The sequence below is a fragment of the Sinocyclocheilus rhinocerous genome, unplaced genomic scaffold, assembly GCF_001515625.1.
Source record: "Sinocyclocheilus rhinocerous isolate Xijiao unplaced genomic scaffold, SAMN03320098_v1.1 scaffold889, whole genome shotgun sequence".
In the NCBI taxonomy this organism is placed as follows: domain Eukaryota; kingdom Metazoa; phylum Chordata; class Actinopteri; order Cypriniformes; family Cyprinidae; genus Sinocyclocheilus; species Sinocyclocheilus rhinocerous.
Window position 1 is genome coordinate 2,225,916 of NW_015638024.1, and position 18,797 is coordinate 2,244,712.

General features: G+C 38.4%; 3 protein-coding genes across 7 annotated transcripts in view; all 3 read right to left on the reverse strand.

Annotated features, from left to right (window-relative positions):
• The window catches only part of LOC107749462 (catechol O-methyltransferase-like), a 19,039-nt gene extending 12,408 nt beyond the window's left edge, over positions 1-6,631 (reverse strand). Inside the window, exon 1 of the mRNA XM_016564628.1 lies at positions 6,621-6,631. Coding sequence (XP_016420114.1) covers position 6,621 — 1 coding nt within the window. The 5' untranslated portion in view covers positions 6,622-6,631. The remainder of the gene's footprint in view (positions 1-6,620) is intronic.
• LOC107749461 (coiled-coil domain-containing protein 120-like) overlaps positions 1-8,786 on the reverse strand; it is a 10,824-nt gene extending 2,038 nt beyond the window's left edge. Inside the window, exons 1-10 of one of the 2 annotated variants that reach the window (XM_016564625.1) lie at positions 8,641-8,786; positions 5,429-5,543; positions 5,237-5,340; positions 4,833-4,963; positions 4,369-4,476; positions 4,167-4,287; positions 2,900-2,956; positions 2,595-2,751; positions 2,398-2,499; positions 676-1,707 (exon numbers count right to left, since the gene is read on the reverse strand). In XM_016564625.1, the coding sequence (XP_016420111.1) occupies positions 676-1,707; positions 2,398-2,499; positions 2,595-2,751; positions 2,900-2,956; positions 4,167-4,287; positions 4,369-4,476; positions 4,833-4,963; positions 5,237-5,285 (1,757 nt within the window). In that variant the 5' untranslated portion in view covers positions 5,286-5,340; positions 5,429-5,543; positions 8,641-8,786. The remainder of the gene's footprint in view (positions 1-675; positions 1,708-2,397; positions 2,500-2,594; positions 2,752-2,899; positions 2,957-4,166; positions 4,288-4,368; positions 4,477-4,832; positions 4,964-5,236; positions 5,341-5,428; positions 5,544-8,640) is intronic. The other variant, XM_016564626.1, reaches the window with a different exon arrangement.
• A 7,792-nt stretch (positions 8,787-16,578) lies between these two features.
• The window catches only part of LOC107749463 (uncharacterized), a 9,078-nt gene continuing 6,859 nt past the window's right edge, over positions 16,579-18,797 (reverse strand). For all 4 annotated transcript variants that reach the window (XM_016564632.1, XM_016564629.1, XM_016564631.1 and 1 more), the window contains 3 exons: positions 18,340-18,474; positions 17,632-18,128; positions 16,579-17,531 (listed from right to left, as the gene is read on the reverse strand). In XM_016564632.1, the coding sequence (XP_016420118.1) occupies positions 17,510-17,531; positions 17,632-18,128; positions 18,340-18,474 (654 nt within the window). In that variant the 3' untranslated portion in view covers positions 16,579-17,509. The remainder of the gene's footprint in view (positions 17,532-17,631; positions 18,129-18,339; positions 18,475-18,797) is intronic.

Genomic DNA, 18,797 nt, shown 5'->3' on the forward strand with positions numbered 1-18,797 from the left:
CACACACACACACGACGCAATACTCTACACGGTGCAAAACTCTGCATTTGAACAGTCAATAGCAAATACTTAAACTAGTAACAAAACATACTTACAGTCGCTGATTCAGAAGCGCCAGATTGTCATAGCAAAGTTGGAATTGACCCATTTTTTTTTTAAATAGCCTTTGCACAGCCAGCCTTGTAGGCTACTCTCCTAGGTTCACAAAACTGTCGTCCATAAAATGCGTTGCACAAATTCGAACATCTGGGTTGTGCTGTTCTGTTGTAAATAAATCTTAACCAATGATTCCTCATTGCATTTACTTTCGGAAGGCCAAATAAAGTGCTTTTGCTTTCGCACAGAAACACACAGCGTCTCCCTGACATGGCTGCATCAACACTACTGCTGTTCCTGAAACCACGCCTTCTTTCTTTGCATGAACATTTGGGCGGCATTACGCAAATATTTCCACATCGTGACGTAGACATGTGGGGGTGTGTTTGAATGAGGTGTTTTAGCCCGGTCTGGATCAGCCTTCTCTTTTAGATAGAATAAATCCTTTTGTGGGAGACTTTGAGCTTTGTAACTCTGCAGATTTTATACATGCACAAATAACTACATAACACACTAAAGAAAAGGAAAAATAGAAATCGCATCATATGACCCTTTTAAATAAAAATGTGGAAAACTCACCTGGCATGCAAGGGATGCCCATGAAATGAAGCTGACTGAGGTATTTGACGGTGCACAGAGTACAGTGGGTCGGCTGTAACGGACTGAGGCTGGTGCACCAGGTGGTGAGTATGTGAATGGCGCATGGTGAGTCCGTCGTGACCTTTGGCCATAGTGGAATAACCTAAGGCATTCCTCAGATACCAGTCCCGGAGTCCTTCTAGAGCCAGTGCCTTGTGCAGACTGCGGGTGGAGTCCTCAGGAGTGGGCAGAGAGAACTGAGGCGGTCTGCGGCCGAATGTAGCAGCAGTGGACAGCTCTGTGTGGTGAGGGAGCAGGTTAGGAATAGAAGAAGTTGTGGATCCAGCAGAGGGATGTGATGGATCATACGCAGAGAACAACACGGCATCCTGTGAGTGCTGCTGTAAAGGGATGAAGGGTCCACAGGATTTTGTGCGTGTCACTTTGACCCGACGGGGTTCGGCCTCTTGACCCCGCAGCAGCATGGGGCTGTAAAAAGGTGGGGCGGCAGCCAGATGTAACTGCGAATGAGAGAAACCATTGTAGTATGGAGGGGTGCCCGATGGAGGAGTGGAGAGGTCCGGCCAGATTCGTCCTGCTGACTGGTTCTGTTGAGCCTGGACGGGCCTCTTTTGCTGTTTGCCCCAAATGTAGTCCATCAAAATCTCATTGTAACCCGTGCCACTGCTTTGGCCGCCCAGAGACGAGCGCATTCGACCCTGGTCTTTAAATCCCATCATCTGTCTGTCTGGGCTGCCTTGATAGACCTGACGGAGCTTCCCATCCGTGAGGGACTCTGAGCTCTTGTATGGTCCAGCTCGGGGTGGCATGCCGTTGCGGGACGGATCGGGCTCAGGGAGACTCGAGCGGTCGAGTAGCGCCTCAGAGCTGTTGCTACGACGGGCGCGGGAGCTGTACGGGCAGCTGCGGCGCTCAGAAGAGGAGCCCTCCAAAGATGCCAACGGGACAAACTGAGGAACATCTGGACTACCACACCACTGCTTTAGTGCAATACCAACAGACACCTCCGACCTAGCAGGAGGAGAAGACAGTAACAAGTTATTATGCTTTAAATTGATCAAAAGTGACAGTAAAGACTTATAATATTACAAAAGATTTCTATTTCAAACAGATGCTGTTCTTTTGAATTCAGTTCTTTAAAGAATCCTATAAAAGTGTATCATGGTTACCACAAAAATTAAGCAGCACAACTGTTCTCAACATTGATAAGAAATGTTTCTTGAGCACCAAATCAGCATATTAGAATGATTTCTGAAAGATCACATGGCACTGAAGACTGTAGTAATTACTTGCCATTGCCATCACTGGAATAATAATATACAATAATATTTCACAATATTACTGTTTTTGTTGTATTTTTGATAAAGTACATGTAGCCTTGTTGAGCATAATAATTGAGCATAACGTTTCAAAAACATTTAATAAAAAAAACTTAACAACCCCAAACTTTTGAATGTAGTGTATGTCTATGAATAATATAGAGTATTTCTTTTTTAGCACAGCAACAAGCTAATATCAAACTATATTAGAATATTTTGTGCAGATTGTGCTATTTTGTGTTGCTGCCCATGTAAGAGTGTAAGTAAATGTAAAAGTAAGTTTGGATGCTGCCTTAGAAGGCAGATGCCTATGTAGGCAGTAGGAAGCTCCCTAGCCATAGTGTACATATAGCAGAAGAAATGGTCATAAAAGAGCCATTACCTCACGTGGACGCTCATTGGTGCAGTGCGGGACAACAGCGGTGTGGCTGGAACACTTCTGCCCTCCACATTGGATGCACTTCTTGGGAGTGAGTGACTCGGGCTGGATCAACATCCACACATTCATAAGTTATAATTATAGCGTAAACCTCACCCATATCAGCTTGCGGAAACATCTTGTCCTCCCCCTCCGCTCACCTCACAGAGCTTGAGGCTGAGTTGCGACGAGTCCTCATCTCATAGTAGATCTCCACAGGCGACAGCTTCCTACAGAGCCTACTGTCAGGACTGCCTGGGGCCAGCCGGGGGTGAGACAAGGAGCGATGCTCAGGTGCCACACTGGGAGACGAATCCTCTGTGAACCACAGTTGACAGGGTTGTATATCAAAGTTACAGCCTGTCATAAACAGGCCAGTGTGGTAAAGCAAATTATTGAGTAATTATTGAGTAAAAACGAGTATTGAGATGTACTTTCTTTGTTTCATAATGTTAAGACTCCTCACCATTGTCATGTGATGTTGAGTCTGACATTGAACTGCTCTCTGACTTCACAGTTTCCTCTGAAAATTAAAAAATGAGAATAAAAAATTAAAAAATTACACAATGATCTGGTTTTTCTATGGTCTATAAAAAAATATATTATTATTATTATATAAAAAGATATATCAAAAATATTATATATAAAGTAATATTTAAATATATAAATAATCAGATGTAACACTTTCTTGACCATCGTTTACACTACTGTACAAAAGTTTGGGGTCAGAAATATTTTTCAATGTTTTTGAAAGAAGTCTCTTATGCTCACAAAGGTTAAATTTATTTCATTTAAAAATACAGTAAAAACAGTAATATTGTGAAATATTATTACAATTTGAAATAAATATTTTCTATTTTAATTAAACACTCCAGCCTTCAGTGCCACATAATCCTTCAGAAATCAGTGTTTTCAAAAAATATTTCTCATTTTCAAAGTTAGAAAAATGTAATACATTTTTTTCAAAAGAACTTTTTTAAAGGGGTCATGAATTGAGAAAACAACATTTACTTGAGCTTTTGATATATAAGAGGTCATCGTACTAAAAGAATATCCTGTAAGTTTCAGAACTGAAAACGTCCTTGTTACTGAAATAAAAGCTTTTATTGACACCAGGCCCAGTGAACGGCAGATCCTGGAATGTGCCTACCTATGACGTAATAGTTAGGTTAAACACCGCCTCCACAGAAGAATATCAACGCCTAATTCTGTAGCCCCGCCCACTGATTCGCGCATTACATAGTAGGGAAATAACATAAGTGGCGCTAAACCGCTAAAAACCACGCAAACGGCATAAGTGGACCTCAGACAACAGTATAAAATAATTTTTAAAAGCCAGTTCATGACTCCTTTAAAACTGTAAATGTCTTTTCTCTCAATTTTGATTAATCTAATGCATCCATGCTGAATAAAAGTGTTAATTTTATTTATTTTTTTAATCTTACCGACCCCAAACTTTCAAGCAGTAGTGTAAAAGGCCAGTAGTTTTTTTTTTTATTTTTTTTTTTTTATCTAAATTCTCTGTTTTTGTAAGCTATTTGTTTAAAACACATAATCAAGTCATTTATAAATATCAAAGTCTGTCAACAAGCAAAGGCAACGGTCTTGGAAAATAAGGGAAAATGACTCAGTTACTATGCACTTCCTGTAGAGACATTCCCAGTGTGTGCACATTTTACCAAATTACCAATGCTTACCAGTAATTGTTTTGCACTTTTGTGTGTGTATGTTACCTGTGTGGCATCCCCGATGAACAGTCCTCTTACTGTGCAACGTGCTTTTATCAGAATCGATGCTCCGGCGCAGGGCACCACTGAAGAGAGCCTTCATCTGCCGTCGCTGACCTGGGTCATCCTACATGGAAGACCGATATGGCTGTTATTGTATAAAACTGTTAGGAGAATCCTTCTAATAGCTTTCAGAAATCAGACTCACCTCTCCTTTTGAGGTAACATGAGGGGCCAGACCAGCTCGGCGCTGAACAAAGGGAGGTCTTTCCCCTTCTTCTAAAGGAAAATCCTTTGGAAGCTTCCCAGTGAGCTCCTGTACAGACAAATTAAATCTTACTTTTGAATCACTGCACTGGGGAGTGTCATGTTTGTTGGCATTCGTTAGAACAGATGGTTCTAATACGTACGCCTGTTTCTTTCTTTTGAAAAACACAACTTAATAACAAACAGTTCTTCACATTAGCGCAAATCCTAAAACCAACACTCACACATCGAATAAGAGAATTCACTTTCAGAACAAAGTAGACTTAGAATCTTTAGGAAACAGCTGGGTGCACATTTCTGAAGTCAGCATTTGTTTTTTTGTTTTTTTTGGGGGAGAGAGAACATTATTTTATTGTGACTGCCCAAAAGTAAAATGCTGCTTTAAAGAATAATTAATTTCCTCACCGCCTCCAAGAGACACACTTGTCGCAGTTCTCCGAGACGACTGTTCAAAAGGCTCTGCAGACTCTGCTTTCGCTCCTGCAGTTCTGAGATTCGCTCCGCTTGCAGCTTGCTGTCCTGACAGCCCTGGACATCTGTGCATGAGCATGAAGTGCATGAGAGAAAGCCAAAGTTAAAATGATATTTACACTTTCATTCTTCACACTTCCGTTATTTTTGATCAAAAAATGCAGCTTTGGTGAGCATAAGAGACAAAAACAAAAGTCATACATATTATTAAAGCACACTAGAAAAAAAATTTGTTTTAAATTTTACAAATGAGCATGCAAAATTCAATATCAAATATTGACCAACACAAAAATCTATTGTATATATATTGTGCTTCCTATGGAAATAAGCAGGCTCACCTGGAGCCCCTAAGCCCATGGCAGTGATGAGGCGACCTTTGACCTCCATAGAATGGATTTGAGGAAGTCTTGTGAAGTCTTTAGCTCCCAATTACCCTCAGCTCCTGCAGACAAAGAAGAATTCAGATCTAATGAATATGGTATAATTCGAGCTACAAGTGAACTGAGACTGATTTGAGAGCCTCCCATCACCTTGTAGTTTGAGTCACGTGAGGCATGTCATTCACTGTTGGGGTCCACAATGCTGCAGTATCCCAATGGCCTGCAGGGGGAGCCACTGTGCGACTTCTCAATTTACTGCTGAGCCCTTAGTAGTCAGGAAAAAACGTATATGTTTGTTATACACACGCTGAAAACTTCTATTTGTTCCTGCTGGCTGTAACATGGCTTATATAAAAGTTGAATGGCTCGTCCTGCCACAAAACGCAATTTAAAGACATCAGAATTCATTCATTTAAAGAGGCAAACAGCACTATCAAAATGAATTAAAAAATTTTTTTTTTTTAAAGATGAAAAAAAAAATCGCTTCCATACTTCAATTGCTGCTGTGCCTCTGAATAATTTATTAAACAATTACCTCTCTTCTTTCTGGAAATTACGTCATGTCAGGATAACATAACCGAAGGTGTGAAAGTGAAAGCCCATATCAGGTCATTGTGGCAACCCAGGTTACCCAACAAGTGATTCAAATCTGGGTTTGCAGACTACTGACTTTGAGCTATATGACCACATAACTCATATTCATAATGAGCAACATTTAATAAAACAACATGAATACGTTATACTTTATGCCTTTTAATGTCAACAATTTCACCTATATTGTGTTGGCTAGGCTAAAATTACATTTCTTACATTACATTTTCCTTAAAGGGACAGTTCACCCAAAGATGAAAACTCTGTCATTAATTACTCATCCTAATGTTGTTCCAAACCCACAAGACCTTCGTTCATCTTTGGAACATAAATTAAGATATTTTTGATAAAAGCAAAGATAAGACAGCAACGCATCCTGCGTCAGCAGCACCACACACGTGTTGTGGTACTCTCATGAACGCGCATCGAAGACTGATACGGAAGAGAAGAAATTGCTGAATAAAGTCGTTATTTTAGTTTTCTTTTCACACAAAAAGTATTCTCGTAGCTTCATAAAATTACGGTTGAACCACTGATGTCACATGGACTATTTTAATGATGTCTTTACTACCTTTCTGGTCCTTGAACGTGGTAGTTGTGTTGCTGTCTATGCAGGGTCAGAAAGCTCTCGGATTTCATCAAAAATATGTTAATTTGTGTTCCAAAGATGAACGAAGGTCTTATGGGTTTGGAATGACATGAGGGTGAGTAATTAATGACAGAATGGTTGAACCACTGATGTCACATGGACTATTTTAATGATGTCTTTACTACCTTTCTGGTCCTTGAACGTGGTAGTTGTGTTGCTGTCTATGCAGGGTCAGAAAGCTCTCGGATTTCATCAAAAATATGTTAATTTGTGTTCCAAAGATGAACGAAGGTCTTATGGGTTTGGAACGACATGAGGATGAGTAATTAATGACAGAATTTTCATTTTTGGGTGAACTATCCCTTTAAGCTCACTAATGAAAATTGTGTACTGGCATAAATTATAAACCATTAATAATTAATATTATTAATAAAAATAAATTTAAAATATTAATGAAAAAAATAACAACCTTGCATACTGACATCCATTTAAAATCACCCTGGTTGCATTTTACTTCCGCAAAAATAAATAAATAAATCTAATTTAAAAAATTATAATAAAATGGTAAATGTTGCAAAACTGTTTAATGAATCATACTTATAGTATAAAGGCTGCTGGCAAAACTGGGAGAGAACAAGCAGGATGTGTTTTTGTTTGTGAGGAAGTGGCATTGATCATGTGGTACGATGGGTGGCTAGGAATGCACCCCCCAACCCCCCACAAAAAAAAAAACAAAGACATAAAACCACCATGTGCCGGGTAAACAGACAACATTGAACAGTAAGTATAAGTAGAAGTGTAAATAAATGAGGCAAAATATTCAAAACAAGAAGCTCTCACTATTCATATAAGAGCAATTGAACAAATAAGATTCTTCAAAACACTACAAGCACATCTGGTGGACACATGCTAACAGATATCGCACACCTCAACTCTTGTAGAGACCTGGCAGAGAGCATGATGGGAGGAGAGATGGGAGGATAAATGCTTAGAGATCAAAACCCAACTCGAAGGGAAGGATGAGAGAGATATAAACAAGGGATTTATGGGAATTTGATGACAAAGCACCCAATATCCTGGGACAAAACATGTGCAAGAAAGTGTGAGAGAGGGAAAAGCACACCACAGCACACACACACACACAAACTCAATTAAAAAATACTAACATTTGATTATCGAGCATAGTGAAATATATCTCTGAAAAATTTTATTTTAATAATAATAATTCCACATTTTGCCCAGTGTTTATTCCATGTGGTGATAAATCACATTTATGCTGTTGTTTATGCATTTACAAAACTGTCAGTTTTCATATTCTTGGGCCTGTGTATGGTAACAATAATAAAGTTCAATATTTAATTTTAAGGACATTTTTTGTTACTTTTGTACAGTGTATGGTCACCAGTTCTTGTCACATGTAAAACCTGGCTCCTGGAGCAAAGCCAGTTGAGAAATACTTTCTCAAAGGGTTAAATCTGACAAAAATGTAAAACTTTCACAACAGGAGTTGTTAAGCGGAATGAGTCTCAGACACCATTCACTTTCAGACACCATTCACTTCATATTCTGGGAAAAAATGCAATCAAAGTGAATGGTGAATGTGGCTGTAAACTTGTGCCCAACATTTTATGTGGTGAAGAAAAAGTTATACAAAGAACTAGTTATACAAGTTTCGAACAACTTATGAAAGCAATTTCTAATTTAAAAATCAATTTCATGTCTATAAAGTGGGTAGTTTCACCTTTTGTCTTTGATAGATGACTATGTCTACTTAAAACGACTGATTTGAGTCTGACTGTTTCTGTTTACAACCATCATACAACAAAACATACAGTGTGTGAAATGACAACTGTGGCAGGTGTGACTGTATACACAGCTGTGACTCCAATGCACTGTATCTACTCGTTTCTGGAACATCCATATCCGTCAAAATCAACATCAAAATACAAAATCAACTTTTATTTGTTTCTGAAAAAGCGATGCGATTATAAATGATCCGCTAAATGGCTGTGGTCTTCATTTTACATTTTATTACCATCAACTAAATAGAAAACACGAGTCAGAAGAGGGAAAAAATATTCCTATTAACTCATTTTGAAAGCAATTAGGCTATTTATAACGTATTACACACTTGAGCGGCTGGAAAATCATTTTGCTTTAATAAGTAGTTTCAAGGACTTACCTTGACAAAATTCACTGTGAAGATATCCACAAAAGGACAGAAAAAAGCAGGTTTATTTCATTGCATGTCCGATTTCATTAACATGTTACGCTTGACGTGGTCTCTTATGCACGAACTCAAAAGTTTTTCGCGTTTCTTCTGTTGCAGCCGTTGCAACTCAAGCAAGCAATTTCTACGAGCCCTAAAGGCAACAAGGGCGAAACCATCTACACGGGCTGACGGGGGTTGGCTACTGATAGAATGGATACAAAATATTAAACATTCACAATTTTAAATAAATTATAAGATATCTTTCCAGATAATTCGGCTGTATATAAACCGCATAAAATCGCATTCATGTCTAAACTGGCGATATAAATCCAGGTTATCCCGGCAACTTATTTCAATAGTTTCGTCTGCAAAGCGGACAGGTGAGTCTGTGGCCTTTGCCGTGGCGTCCGTAACAACCATATGGTTTCTAACTTAAACGTCGCAGACAGGAATGATTTACTCTGATTGCAGTACTTGGAAATTTATGGCAAACATTTATTTTTATTTTTTAAGTATAAGAGATTTATCTAACACGCGTTAAATTAGTTGCATGGTAGTTGTAGGGAGTCTCATTAACCATTGTATATTTAAAGGGACAGTACACCCAAAAAAAGATAATCCTGTCATGATTAAAGCTTGTGTTATACTTTCCGCGTCCGCGAGTCCGCTAGGGTCCGCTATGGTATGTGTGACGTAAAAATCGTCATCGGAGAGTGTGCGCTGTACAATCCGTCGATAAAACAATATGACAGCCAGATGTGCAATAACTCTGGGCAATTGTTTGTTCACATGTTTGTTTATTGTTCAAGCTGATCTAGTACGCATGTATGGAACACGTACGCGGAGCGGACCATCTGTGTATGCTTTCGGTAGTATAAATACAAGTAGTCCGCGTCTGCGCTGTCCGTGTATGCATCCGGATTGCTCATTCGGAAAGTATAAAGACTGATTTATACTTCTGCGTCGGACCTATGCCGTAGCCTTTACGCCGTAGGCTATGCGTCAGTTTTCATTTATACTTCTGCGTCGTTGTCCGCGTCGACATGCAGTGCACCTGCAAACCGCTAGTCTGCAGTGTCCACGGGCATGTTGCTGGTGTAACCCGCAGTACCACGGCAAAAGCCGAAGAAGAAGCGGCTCGTCGGAGAAGCATTATAGCCGTGACGGCGGCAAACAAATATCAAATCATTAAATCATTATTTAAAACTACAAAAAGGAGACAACAACGGAACAGGAGATGATGGCATTCTTTCAATCTGCACAAGGACTTGTACCACGGCAGATCAACATTGTTTGTTGCGGACAACTACTGATGTATAATGCTATGTAGTATAATAAATGATAAGACACTTGTTCTTTGCTTTGTTTTATTTTATATAAGAAGGTGTAACATTAAAATATATTAAAGTGCACAACACTCAAAAACACACACAAAACTCAAGTACATACGGAGGGAGGGGTTCTAGCAGACCAATCACAGCGCTTGCAGTCCGCGTAGAATTGACGCGCTGTTAGATTTTTGGACGTCAGTGCACATCAGGCTACGGCGTAGGCCAGGGTGTGCGTCTATGCGTAGGCTACGGCGTAGGTTCGACGCAGAAATATAAATTGGGCTTAACACAAGCTTAACTCACATCGTGTGGTTCCAAATCTGTATGATTTTCTTTCTTCTGCAGAACACACACACACACACACACACACACAAAAATTAGCTGAAACAAAACGCATGGAAAAAGAAACATGAATCATGACTGAAGATACCAAAATCACCATAAAGGTTTAATTAAAATAGTCCATTAAATGTACTGATTGGGTTTAGAAGAATTCTAAAATAGTGATGCAGATACTTTTATTTATACTTTATAGTAATTTTGCATCCTTTTAAAAGCTGGACCTTTTTGGTCACCATTCATTCTCACTAAATAAAAAACTGACCAGTACACTTCACGATTTCTCATTTTGTCTTCCACAGCTGAAAGTATGTCATGGGTTTTGAACGACATGAGGGTGAGTAAATGATGACTGAATTTTTTAACTATTCCTTTAAGTCAATAATAGTCATGTGGTCAAACAAATGTTAACTGTCAGCAGTGCTTACTTAGCAAGTCACTGACCTCTGCATGCAGCATTCCTCTCAACTTTCTTCTGTGCTTAGGAAGAACAGCTGTGACAACAGTGCAGGTAATTATTTTGTTTTAAAACTGATTTACAGTATTTAAGCTTTAAAACGATCAAGCATTATTTGATTCAGTGCCAAGTCAGTGTGTTTTTAGGTGAAAATTTTATTCAAGAGTCAACCAAAGAAAATCTGGAACATAACATGTGTTTACATTGAACACCTCCATCTACTAAATGCGTTTCTTTTTTTTTCTTTTTTCTTTTGCCAAATAAATGGTTAAATTGAATGTTTCACAAACTAGTGGCTAATTGATATGAATTCATACAGTCTCATTTGTACATTTTTGTACAATCTGCTTACACCCTACTGATGGATAAGTTAAGGGGTTGACCTTCACACATTGTACGTTTCCATACAAAGCATCATACAAATTCATGTGAAATCGCCACCTCATAAAATACCTGTAGTTATGTTTTGTCATGAGATTGGGTTGGAGTTTCTGAGGGATGCTACAACACTATCATACTCAATAACATGAGCAGGACGACACCAACTGACTATGAACAGGCAGCCTAGAAATTTATGACACACTTTTCCTGCACATGATAGCATGGTGAATTGGCATAGCAGAGGGATCTGACGCTATTTTCGACCTTGAGACTTTATTGTAGAAATTGGAGGGGCTGAGATTAGCGCTTGGGGGAGAAGTGCCTTCTCAAAGCAGACAAAGGCAATTCCAAGGACCTGTCATGACCTGTCTCTCATTTGCACTGCCCTGTTTTAGCACACCAATAAGGACTCTGGCACACAAAGAAACGGAGGATTACTGCTTGGAGATTACGCTGCTTCTCGCTTTCTGGCTTGCTCTGGCCATTGCATCACGACTGAGTAATCAAAATACCACAGAGATGCAATGAAGAGCGTTTCTGGGTCACCAACAAAATTACTTGAGCATCATCTAATGGGCCATGCTGCGAGTGTAATCATGCATTTTGTAAGTAAACAAAAAGACATAATTGAGGACACATTTAAGTTGACATGGAGTGTTGATAGTCTCCAAAGCAATTTGACTGTAATTATTAACAACTGTAGGTCAGGAAATATAAAATAAGTGTACAAGTAAGTGTATTGCACTTAATGAGCATAAACACTGCAGATGGGGTCTTTTTTATTCATTTCTGATTGATCAATGTAACCCTATAGCAGTGATTTGTGAACAAAGTTGTCAAAAGTAATCTCAAAGACCATTAGTAAAGGGCAAAACTGATGAAGAGCACTGTGCTCCATATAATAATATATAGCTCATTCTTCTGAGGCACGAAGCAAGTGTGACCAGCAGTGACCCTCCCTCTTTATATCTGATTCTCAAGAACAACCAGCTGCTGTCCTGCCAAATGCTTTGATCTCTACAGATCAGGTTACAGGGGTCAAACTGCAACCACTATGTTCAAACTATTTTAGCAGCTACAGAATCGAGAACTTGCCCTCTTAAGCTCTTGATGCTTATTGTTCTCCATGCTTACAGCCAATGGAAAACCTAGTGATCTTCTATAAACATTAAACAAGTATATTATCCTTCATATGCATACAGCAGCCTACTACAACATATGTGATCTAAAGTAACATCATTACCATGCCACTGTGTCCATTAATATGTCAATGTTTGTATCATGTCATATTTTTATCCAAATTCTTATTTATCTTCATTTGTAGTGAAAGTTCACAAAAAAAGTGATTTTCTTCAGTAGAACAAAAATAAGATATTTAATAATTGTATATAAGAAGATACAAGAATAATGTTTCAACTGTTTTGTGTGCAGTAAAAAAAAAACATTTCATTTGTTCATGAAGTGAGCATTACTAAACAAAACACAAAAAGCTAAATGTCTCCTAGAATAGTCGAATGGCAGCTTAAAAGTGTGTTGTTTCTGCCTGAGTAATTGTTCAACTCCTCTTTCTTGTCCACCCAAAGACGAAATTCTTTCCTCCATGTTTTTTCTTTACTACTGGATAAACAAAGACAAAACAGACAGTCAGCAACAAAGCTGACCACAGCTTGGCAACACTGTGGTAAATCCCTCTGTGAAAACATGTACATTTCACAGCCTATAGCCTGGGTGGAGACAGTGTTTTGCCACCACAGACCCTGTCCTGGGGTCAGACAGCATGGCAGCTGGACAGATCACAGAAAGCCACTTGTTTGGACACTAACACTCACACCCTGCACAATAGTTTGTGGTCATGACTCAAGCCTGTAAAGGGATGGTTCACCCAAAAATGAAAATTCTGTCATCATTCTCATGTCATTCCAAACCTGTATGACTTTCTTTCTTCTGTGGAACATAAAAAAAAGATTTTTTGAAAAATGTCTCAGTGATTTCTTTGTCAATACAATGAAAGTCAACGGGGTTTATTATCTCTTTAAGCAATTAGCTGCAGTCTCTATATATTATGACTTCCTATAACTATCTAAAATTCTGCAAACTCAGAGACAAGGGTGAAAATATAACAAGCTAAACAGATGTTCCCTGAAATTCCCAGCATGAGTCTTTAGTGCCTGCTTGTGTGCACATGGTTACAACATCAAGCCACAATTGACTGAGTTTGAACTCTTTATTGCCAGTGCGCCCTGGAGAGGGAGGAGCTCAAAAACAAAAGAGATCTGCTGAAAATACACTCTTGACAGTGCTAGACGGAGCAAGAAATCTGTGCTTTGCAAAGCGGAGTGACTCAGAGTCTAGACACTTCAAACCACACTCACAGTCCTCAGCTAGCAGCGAACACAGTGGGACGTGATTGAGGGAGTTTCAATTATAGAAGCGCAGTTCATTATGTGCCATGATAGGCAAAATGTAAATGTCCCGTTTAAATTAATGGGCAAATTTGTTGCTTGTCATACAAATTAAGCATTATGATATAGGCTGGACTTTTCAAAAACTACAACGAACGACTCGTTTGGACTACAACGCATATTTTCCGGGATTTGTGATATCACAAATATCGACGAATGGGACGAGACTGAGCTGCACTAGAGAAGGCAATGAGTGTTATCTTTTTTTACAGTCTATGGTGTTATCACTATGTCGGAGACACGCTAGCTTTCCCAAGGCAGACGAACTTAGAGTGGTTACAATCATCCGGGTTTAAATCGCGCTCAAATTGATTTGATTTTGACCAATATTTACACCGAAGCATGCAGGCGGCTATGGTAAGGGGCGTGACATTTCCCGACCAGGCGCCGAGTGCTGCCAATCACAACACACACTGGCCCAGCTAACCAATCACAGCACATTTCGTATTTCAGAAGGCAGGCCTTCATTTGATACAGGAACTATTCGAGCCGTTCATGCCAGACTGGGGAGAGAGGTGTTGTAATAATGTAAAATATGTGAAAAATAATTTGTTAATGTTATGATAATAATACGATGATAATAATGTGTTTTTTGAACAACCTAGTATGAGAGCCAGTTCTAGTACACCCCCAAAACAAAATCAAGACTTTGTAAAAGAGCATAATAGGACCCCTTTAAAAAGAAAAAACTCTCAGCTTGCTCCCATCAGCCATCAAATATATAAAAAAAAAGACAAAAACACATAACAAAATTACTGAAACTTAAAAAAAAAAAATGCAATTAAAATGATGCAAGGGGTGTTACTGAAACTGCTTTATAGCTTGATAAACATCATGACTAGCAGTTGACAACTGGAGATAAAGTTTTTAGAGTTGATTGTTTGTGGGGAAAATAGGATGTTCAAGCACTCTTTCTGATGTCTTTTAGTAGATTTATGAACAAACAAATATTTAAGAATAATAAAACTCGGTGTTTGTAAAGAACATATTAAGTGAAGATTGAATGACTCACTCAAGACACACAAAATGAGTTCTTAATAGCATACTGCATACTAGCACACTTCATATCGTTATGAAATAAGAAAGTAGCAAGAAATAGCAAGACTTTGCTATTCCGAATTTTGTTTTTGTTTTTTGACTTGTGGCCAGCCATCTACTGGCGATGTAGCCTGCGTCACTGAATGAATCTTTTTAGTAACTGATTCAAAAGATTCGAATCACTTAAATGAATCAAACTGAGACACACACCAGGATACGTAGTATCGCATTATTGATCAGAGTGGCTTTACCAAAAGAACTCATGCATTTACACACGACACATTTACTGTTAATCAATCCAAGCCGACAAATAACAGGGTGTGACTGTTTTCCATCATTAATCCATCGCATAGCAACATGCCACGGAAAATCCCATTGAAATCCCACACGCGACGCTTTCATCAGCAAGAACTACATGCTGGATGAATGAGACGCGAATAAGAGAATGTGAACGCTGGTTTTCAATGACAGGATATTTTCATACAAACATTCAGCACAACACCAAAAAGGTGTTTTAACAGGACAGCAGACAGATTCCTCCTCATGCGTCCCTGCATTTTAGGGAGCATACTCGCAGTCTGCCATATCCAGCCCATATATAAATCTAGTGGTACTCATATTTCATATATTACTCCATTTAAAGCTTGTCTGTTCGAGAAAACGCGACGTTTAAGAGAGGATAACGTGAGAAAAGACCATGCACACGGACCTGCGATGCCAATTGATATTCATCTGCGGCTCTCAGTCACATCTTGCAGATCACATCCTCTGCTTCATGCAAAACACACAGGGTCCCTGCGTCGCGCCAGAACGATATTATAACAACATTTCTCACAATTCAGCATTCACCCCAGTTATCCACAGTAAAGCGCTGTCACACCTCTGGAACAAGACTGGCAAACAGGGAAGAGCAACACGCATCCACTTGTCTGATTAACTCTTTCAGTCTCGCCCATTTATATAGACACAACTGACAAACTACATACAGTGTCTGAACTGAGGTTTGCGTTGCTTTCTAGGATGTTAACAGTCTGATTGCAACGAAAATCTACGAAATCAACGGGGGGGAAATACAGGTCCACATTCCAGTGGACGACTTTTCATGAGCAATTAATGAACTGTTTAGGTAATTAAATAGATTTTTATATTTCATTATATTTTATTGTGTCTTAACGACATACTGAAAAACACATTTTAAGTTCAACATTGCACGAACTGAATTCAGAAGTGCAGTTATACTGTGTTCTGGCGCCCCCTTTGGCGCATGTGTGTATTGCATATTTGATCCATGATACCGCAGGAGAAAATTTACATGTGGATGCTGCAGCAACTGTGTGGTAAAGAGACTTCGTTCATCCAACATCAGTGAGGCTTTTTTAATCTATCATTTAAATTGTTATTGAATAAGGCAAATCACTACAGACAAAAAAATATATATATTTTGTTTTAAGATTTTGCTTCCATAGGTCTTCTTTCAAACTAGTGGCAAGAAAACAATCCAAAATATATATTTAACTGTTTATTTTATTGCACTTTATCTATTTGTGCACGTTGATTACGATTATAATACCCAGCAGCTATCCAGCTAAAGAGTTAAAGTTTTTTTTTTTTAAGAGGAGACAGAAATCTCTTCAGTATTACTTATGCCAAACATTCCTATTTTTCTCCCCATTTATTTCTCATTATGAAGTTTTTAACTTAGGAGTTTGTTCACATATAACTTTCACAAATTTATTTTACATTTTATTCCTAAAAACATGTTGAAAATGTGATATTTTCTTTTTTCCAGTCGGTTGACATTTTTTTATTTGAGTGATGAAGTGAGAGATCCAGAATCCTCCCTCTGTAAAAATCTCTAATATATCAACAAAATTAAAAGAATAATTTTCAACCTGGATTTATCCACTGTTCAAAATTCTGTTTGAAATGTATGTAAATTACATGATTAGATAATGCCTTGTTTTGGATATTTAAACATTTGAGAAAACTTGTTATACAAAATGTAATGTTCTGTGATTAACTGGCAAAGCATGGCGATATCTATTGCCTTGAGCACATAATGGCAGTCATCCAACAGATAATATGATTTATTAAATAAACAGAATTCAGATTATTTATATGAAAGCACATACAAAAATTCAAAGTGTTTTGTAATGAAGGAAACAGAAATTACGAAAAGCAAAAGACATGTTTATAAAAAATAAAAAAAAAACATTCTCATTATATTTTATCTAATTTCTCTGCTGCCACTTGCATTATGTACAAAATTGTCTATCCAAAATGAGAGCAACCTCATCCCATATCATACAGCAAATATTACATCTTTTAACAAACATGGATCTTCCATCTGATTAATGCATTCTGAAAAATCCCCCCTGAGAAGTACATAAGCATTAACACATATAAATATATCATTGGTGTGAGGAATTAATCCACAATGGACGTGAAGCACTATTAAAACTTTAGTGCAAGGCAAGATGTACAGTTAAACTGCTGAATGTTTCATTGTGTAAAACATGCCCATTCACTACCTCATTTATATGACCAGAATTCAAGGTGCATCCTTGGCCATAGTAGGTACCAAATTGCATCACATACTCTAGGGTCAAAAAACATCTTTTTGTTTAGTGGTCACTCATTCAAGGGATAGTTCACACAAAAATGAAAATTGAGTCATTTACTTAGCCTGGTGCTGTTCTTTTGTTGTCCAAAACAAGAAAGAAGGGCATACGGCAATATAACAGCACCAGTTATAACAACTATCCCGTTAATGTGGGAAGTAATGCTAGTCCTTATTTGTGGTTTAAAGTAACCAAAAATTGATTCAGCAGTCAATGTAATGGTAGCACCCTTCTTAAAAAAAAAAAATCATAAACTGTGCTCTAATATTTTAATATTAGAGTATAAAGATATTCTAGAATAGTTCAAAATCAGAAAATAGGAGATGTATTACTTTAAGATCAACTCCCTTGTGCTGAATAGTCCCTTTATACAGCATTTTTCACAGCGTTCTGTTTCTGAAAAAATGAGGAAGTCACAGGTAGCCGCCCGCTCAGGAAACACAGGCTCTGACCCATCCGTTGAATTTTTGTGCCCTGAGCCCTGGCAGACCGAGTACCTTTCTAGGTCCTCGAGGAGGGCAACAATCTCTTTTGTTGTGGTGAGACGAGACGGGTGGCTGTCGTAGACTCTGTGGGTGGGCAGGAGAGGCTGTCCCTGGATGCTGATGTGGTAGTGGAAGCTGGGCTCAATATGAATAGTGGTGTCTGCCATAGTGGAGCGCTTGGAGCACTGCATCAGCTGTAACTGAGGGCCTTCCACCACAACGCAGAACCAGAGGACAGGAAGTACCATGCTATGAAGAGACCTCAGGAGAGGCATCAGTTCATGATTGATGTCGATGCCTTGGATTGTGGGGTCACTTTCTGCCATGCTGAATATCTGAGTGATCTGCAAAAGGCAGAAGTACAGTCATTGATTTTCCAATCTTCAAACTTCCATATCATACACCATATTCCTAAAACGGCTTCTTAGTTTTAGCATTAGTTTCCACTGTTATGCCGATGATACTCAACTATATATCTCAACAAGACCAGATGAAACTTCTAAATTATCTAAGCTAACAGAATGTGTTAAAAATGTAAAAGATTGGATGACTTACCGATGGACAAGATATATCCTCCTGTTGCTCTTCTTGACATGGCTCCTGACCTGCCGAACCTTGTGATCGATTCCCTTCCCTCAAACTCTCCCCAGCACAGTTTGGTGGAATTGCCATAGGAAGAACCTCTGGTCTCTATAAATAAATGGGTAGGGGAAATAAAGCAGGCTAATTAGACCAAACAAACAATTAATAGACTGATAATGTGTACTGAAACCGATGTTTAACAAAATGTATTTTTATTGGGCAGACCCTTGAGCCACCTGAACAGAAACATACAGTATGTAATATTTACGAAGAAATGTAAAAAAAATAGCATATAGTATAATTTTGATATATATATATATACACAGTGGTGTGAAAAGGTTTTTGCCCCCTTCCTGTTTTTTTAAATTGTTTGCATATTTGTCACACTTAAAAGATTCAGATCATCAAACAAATTTTAATATTACACAAAG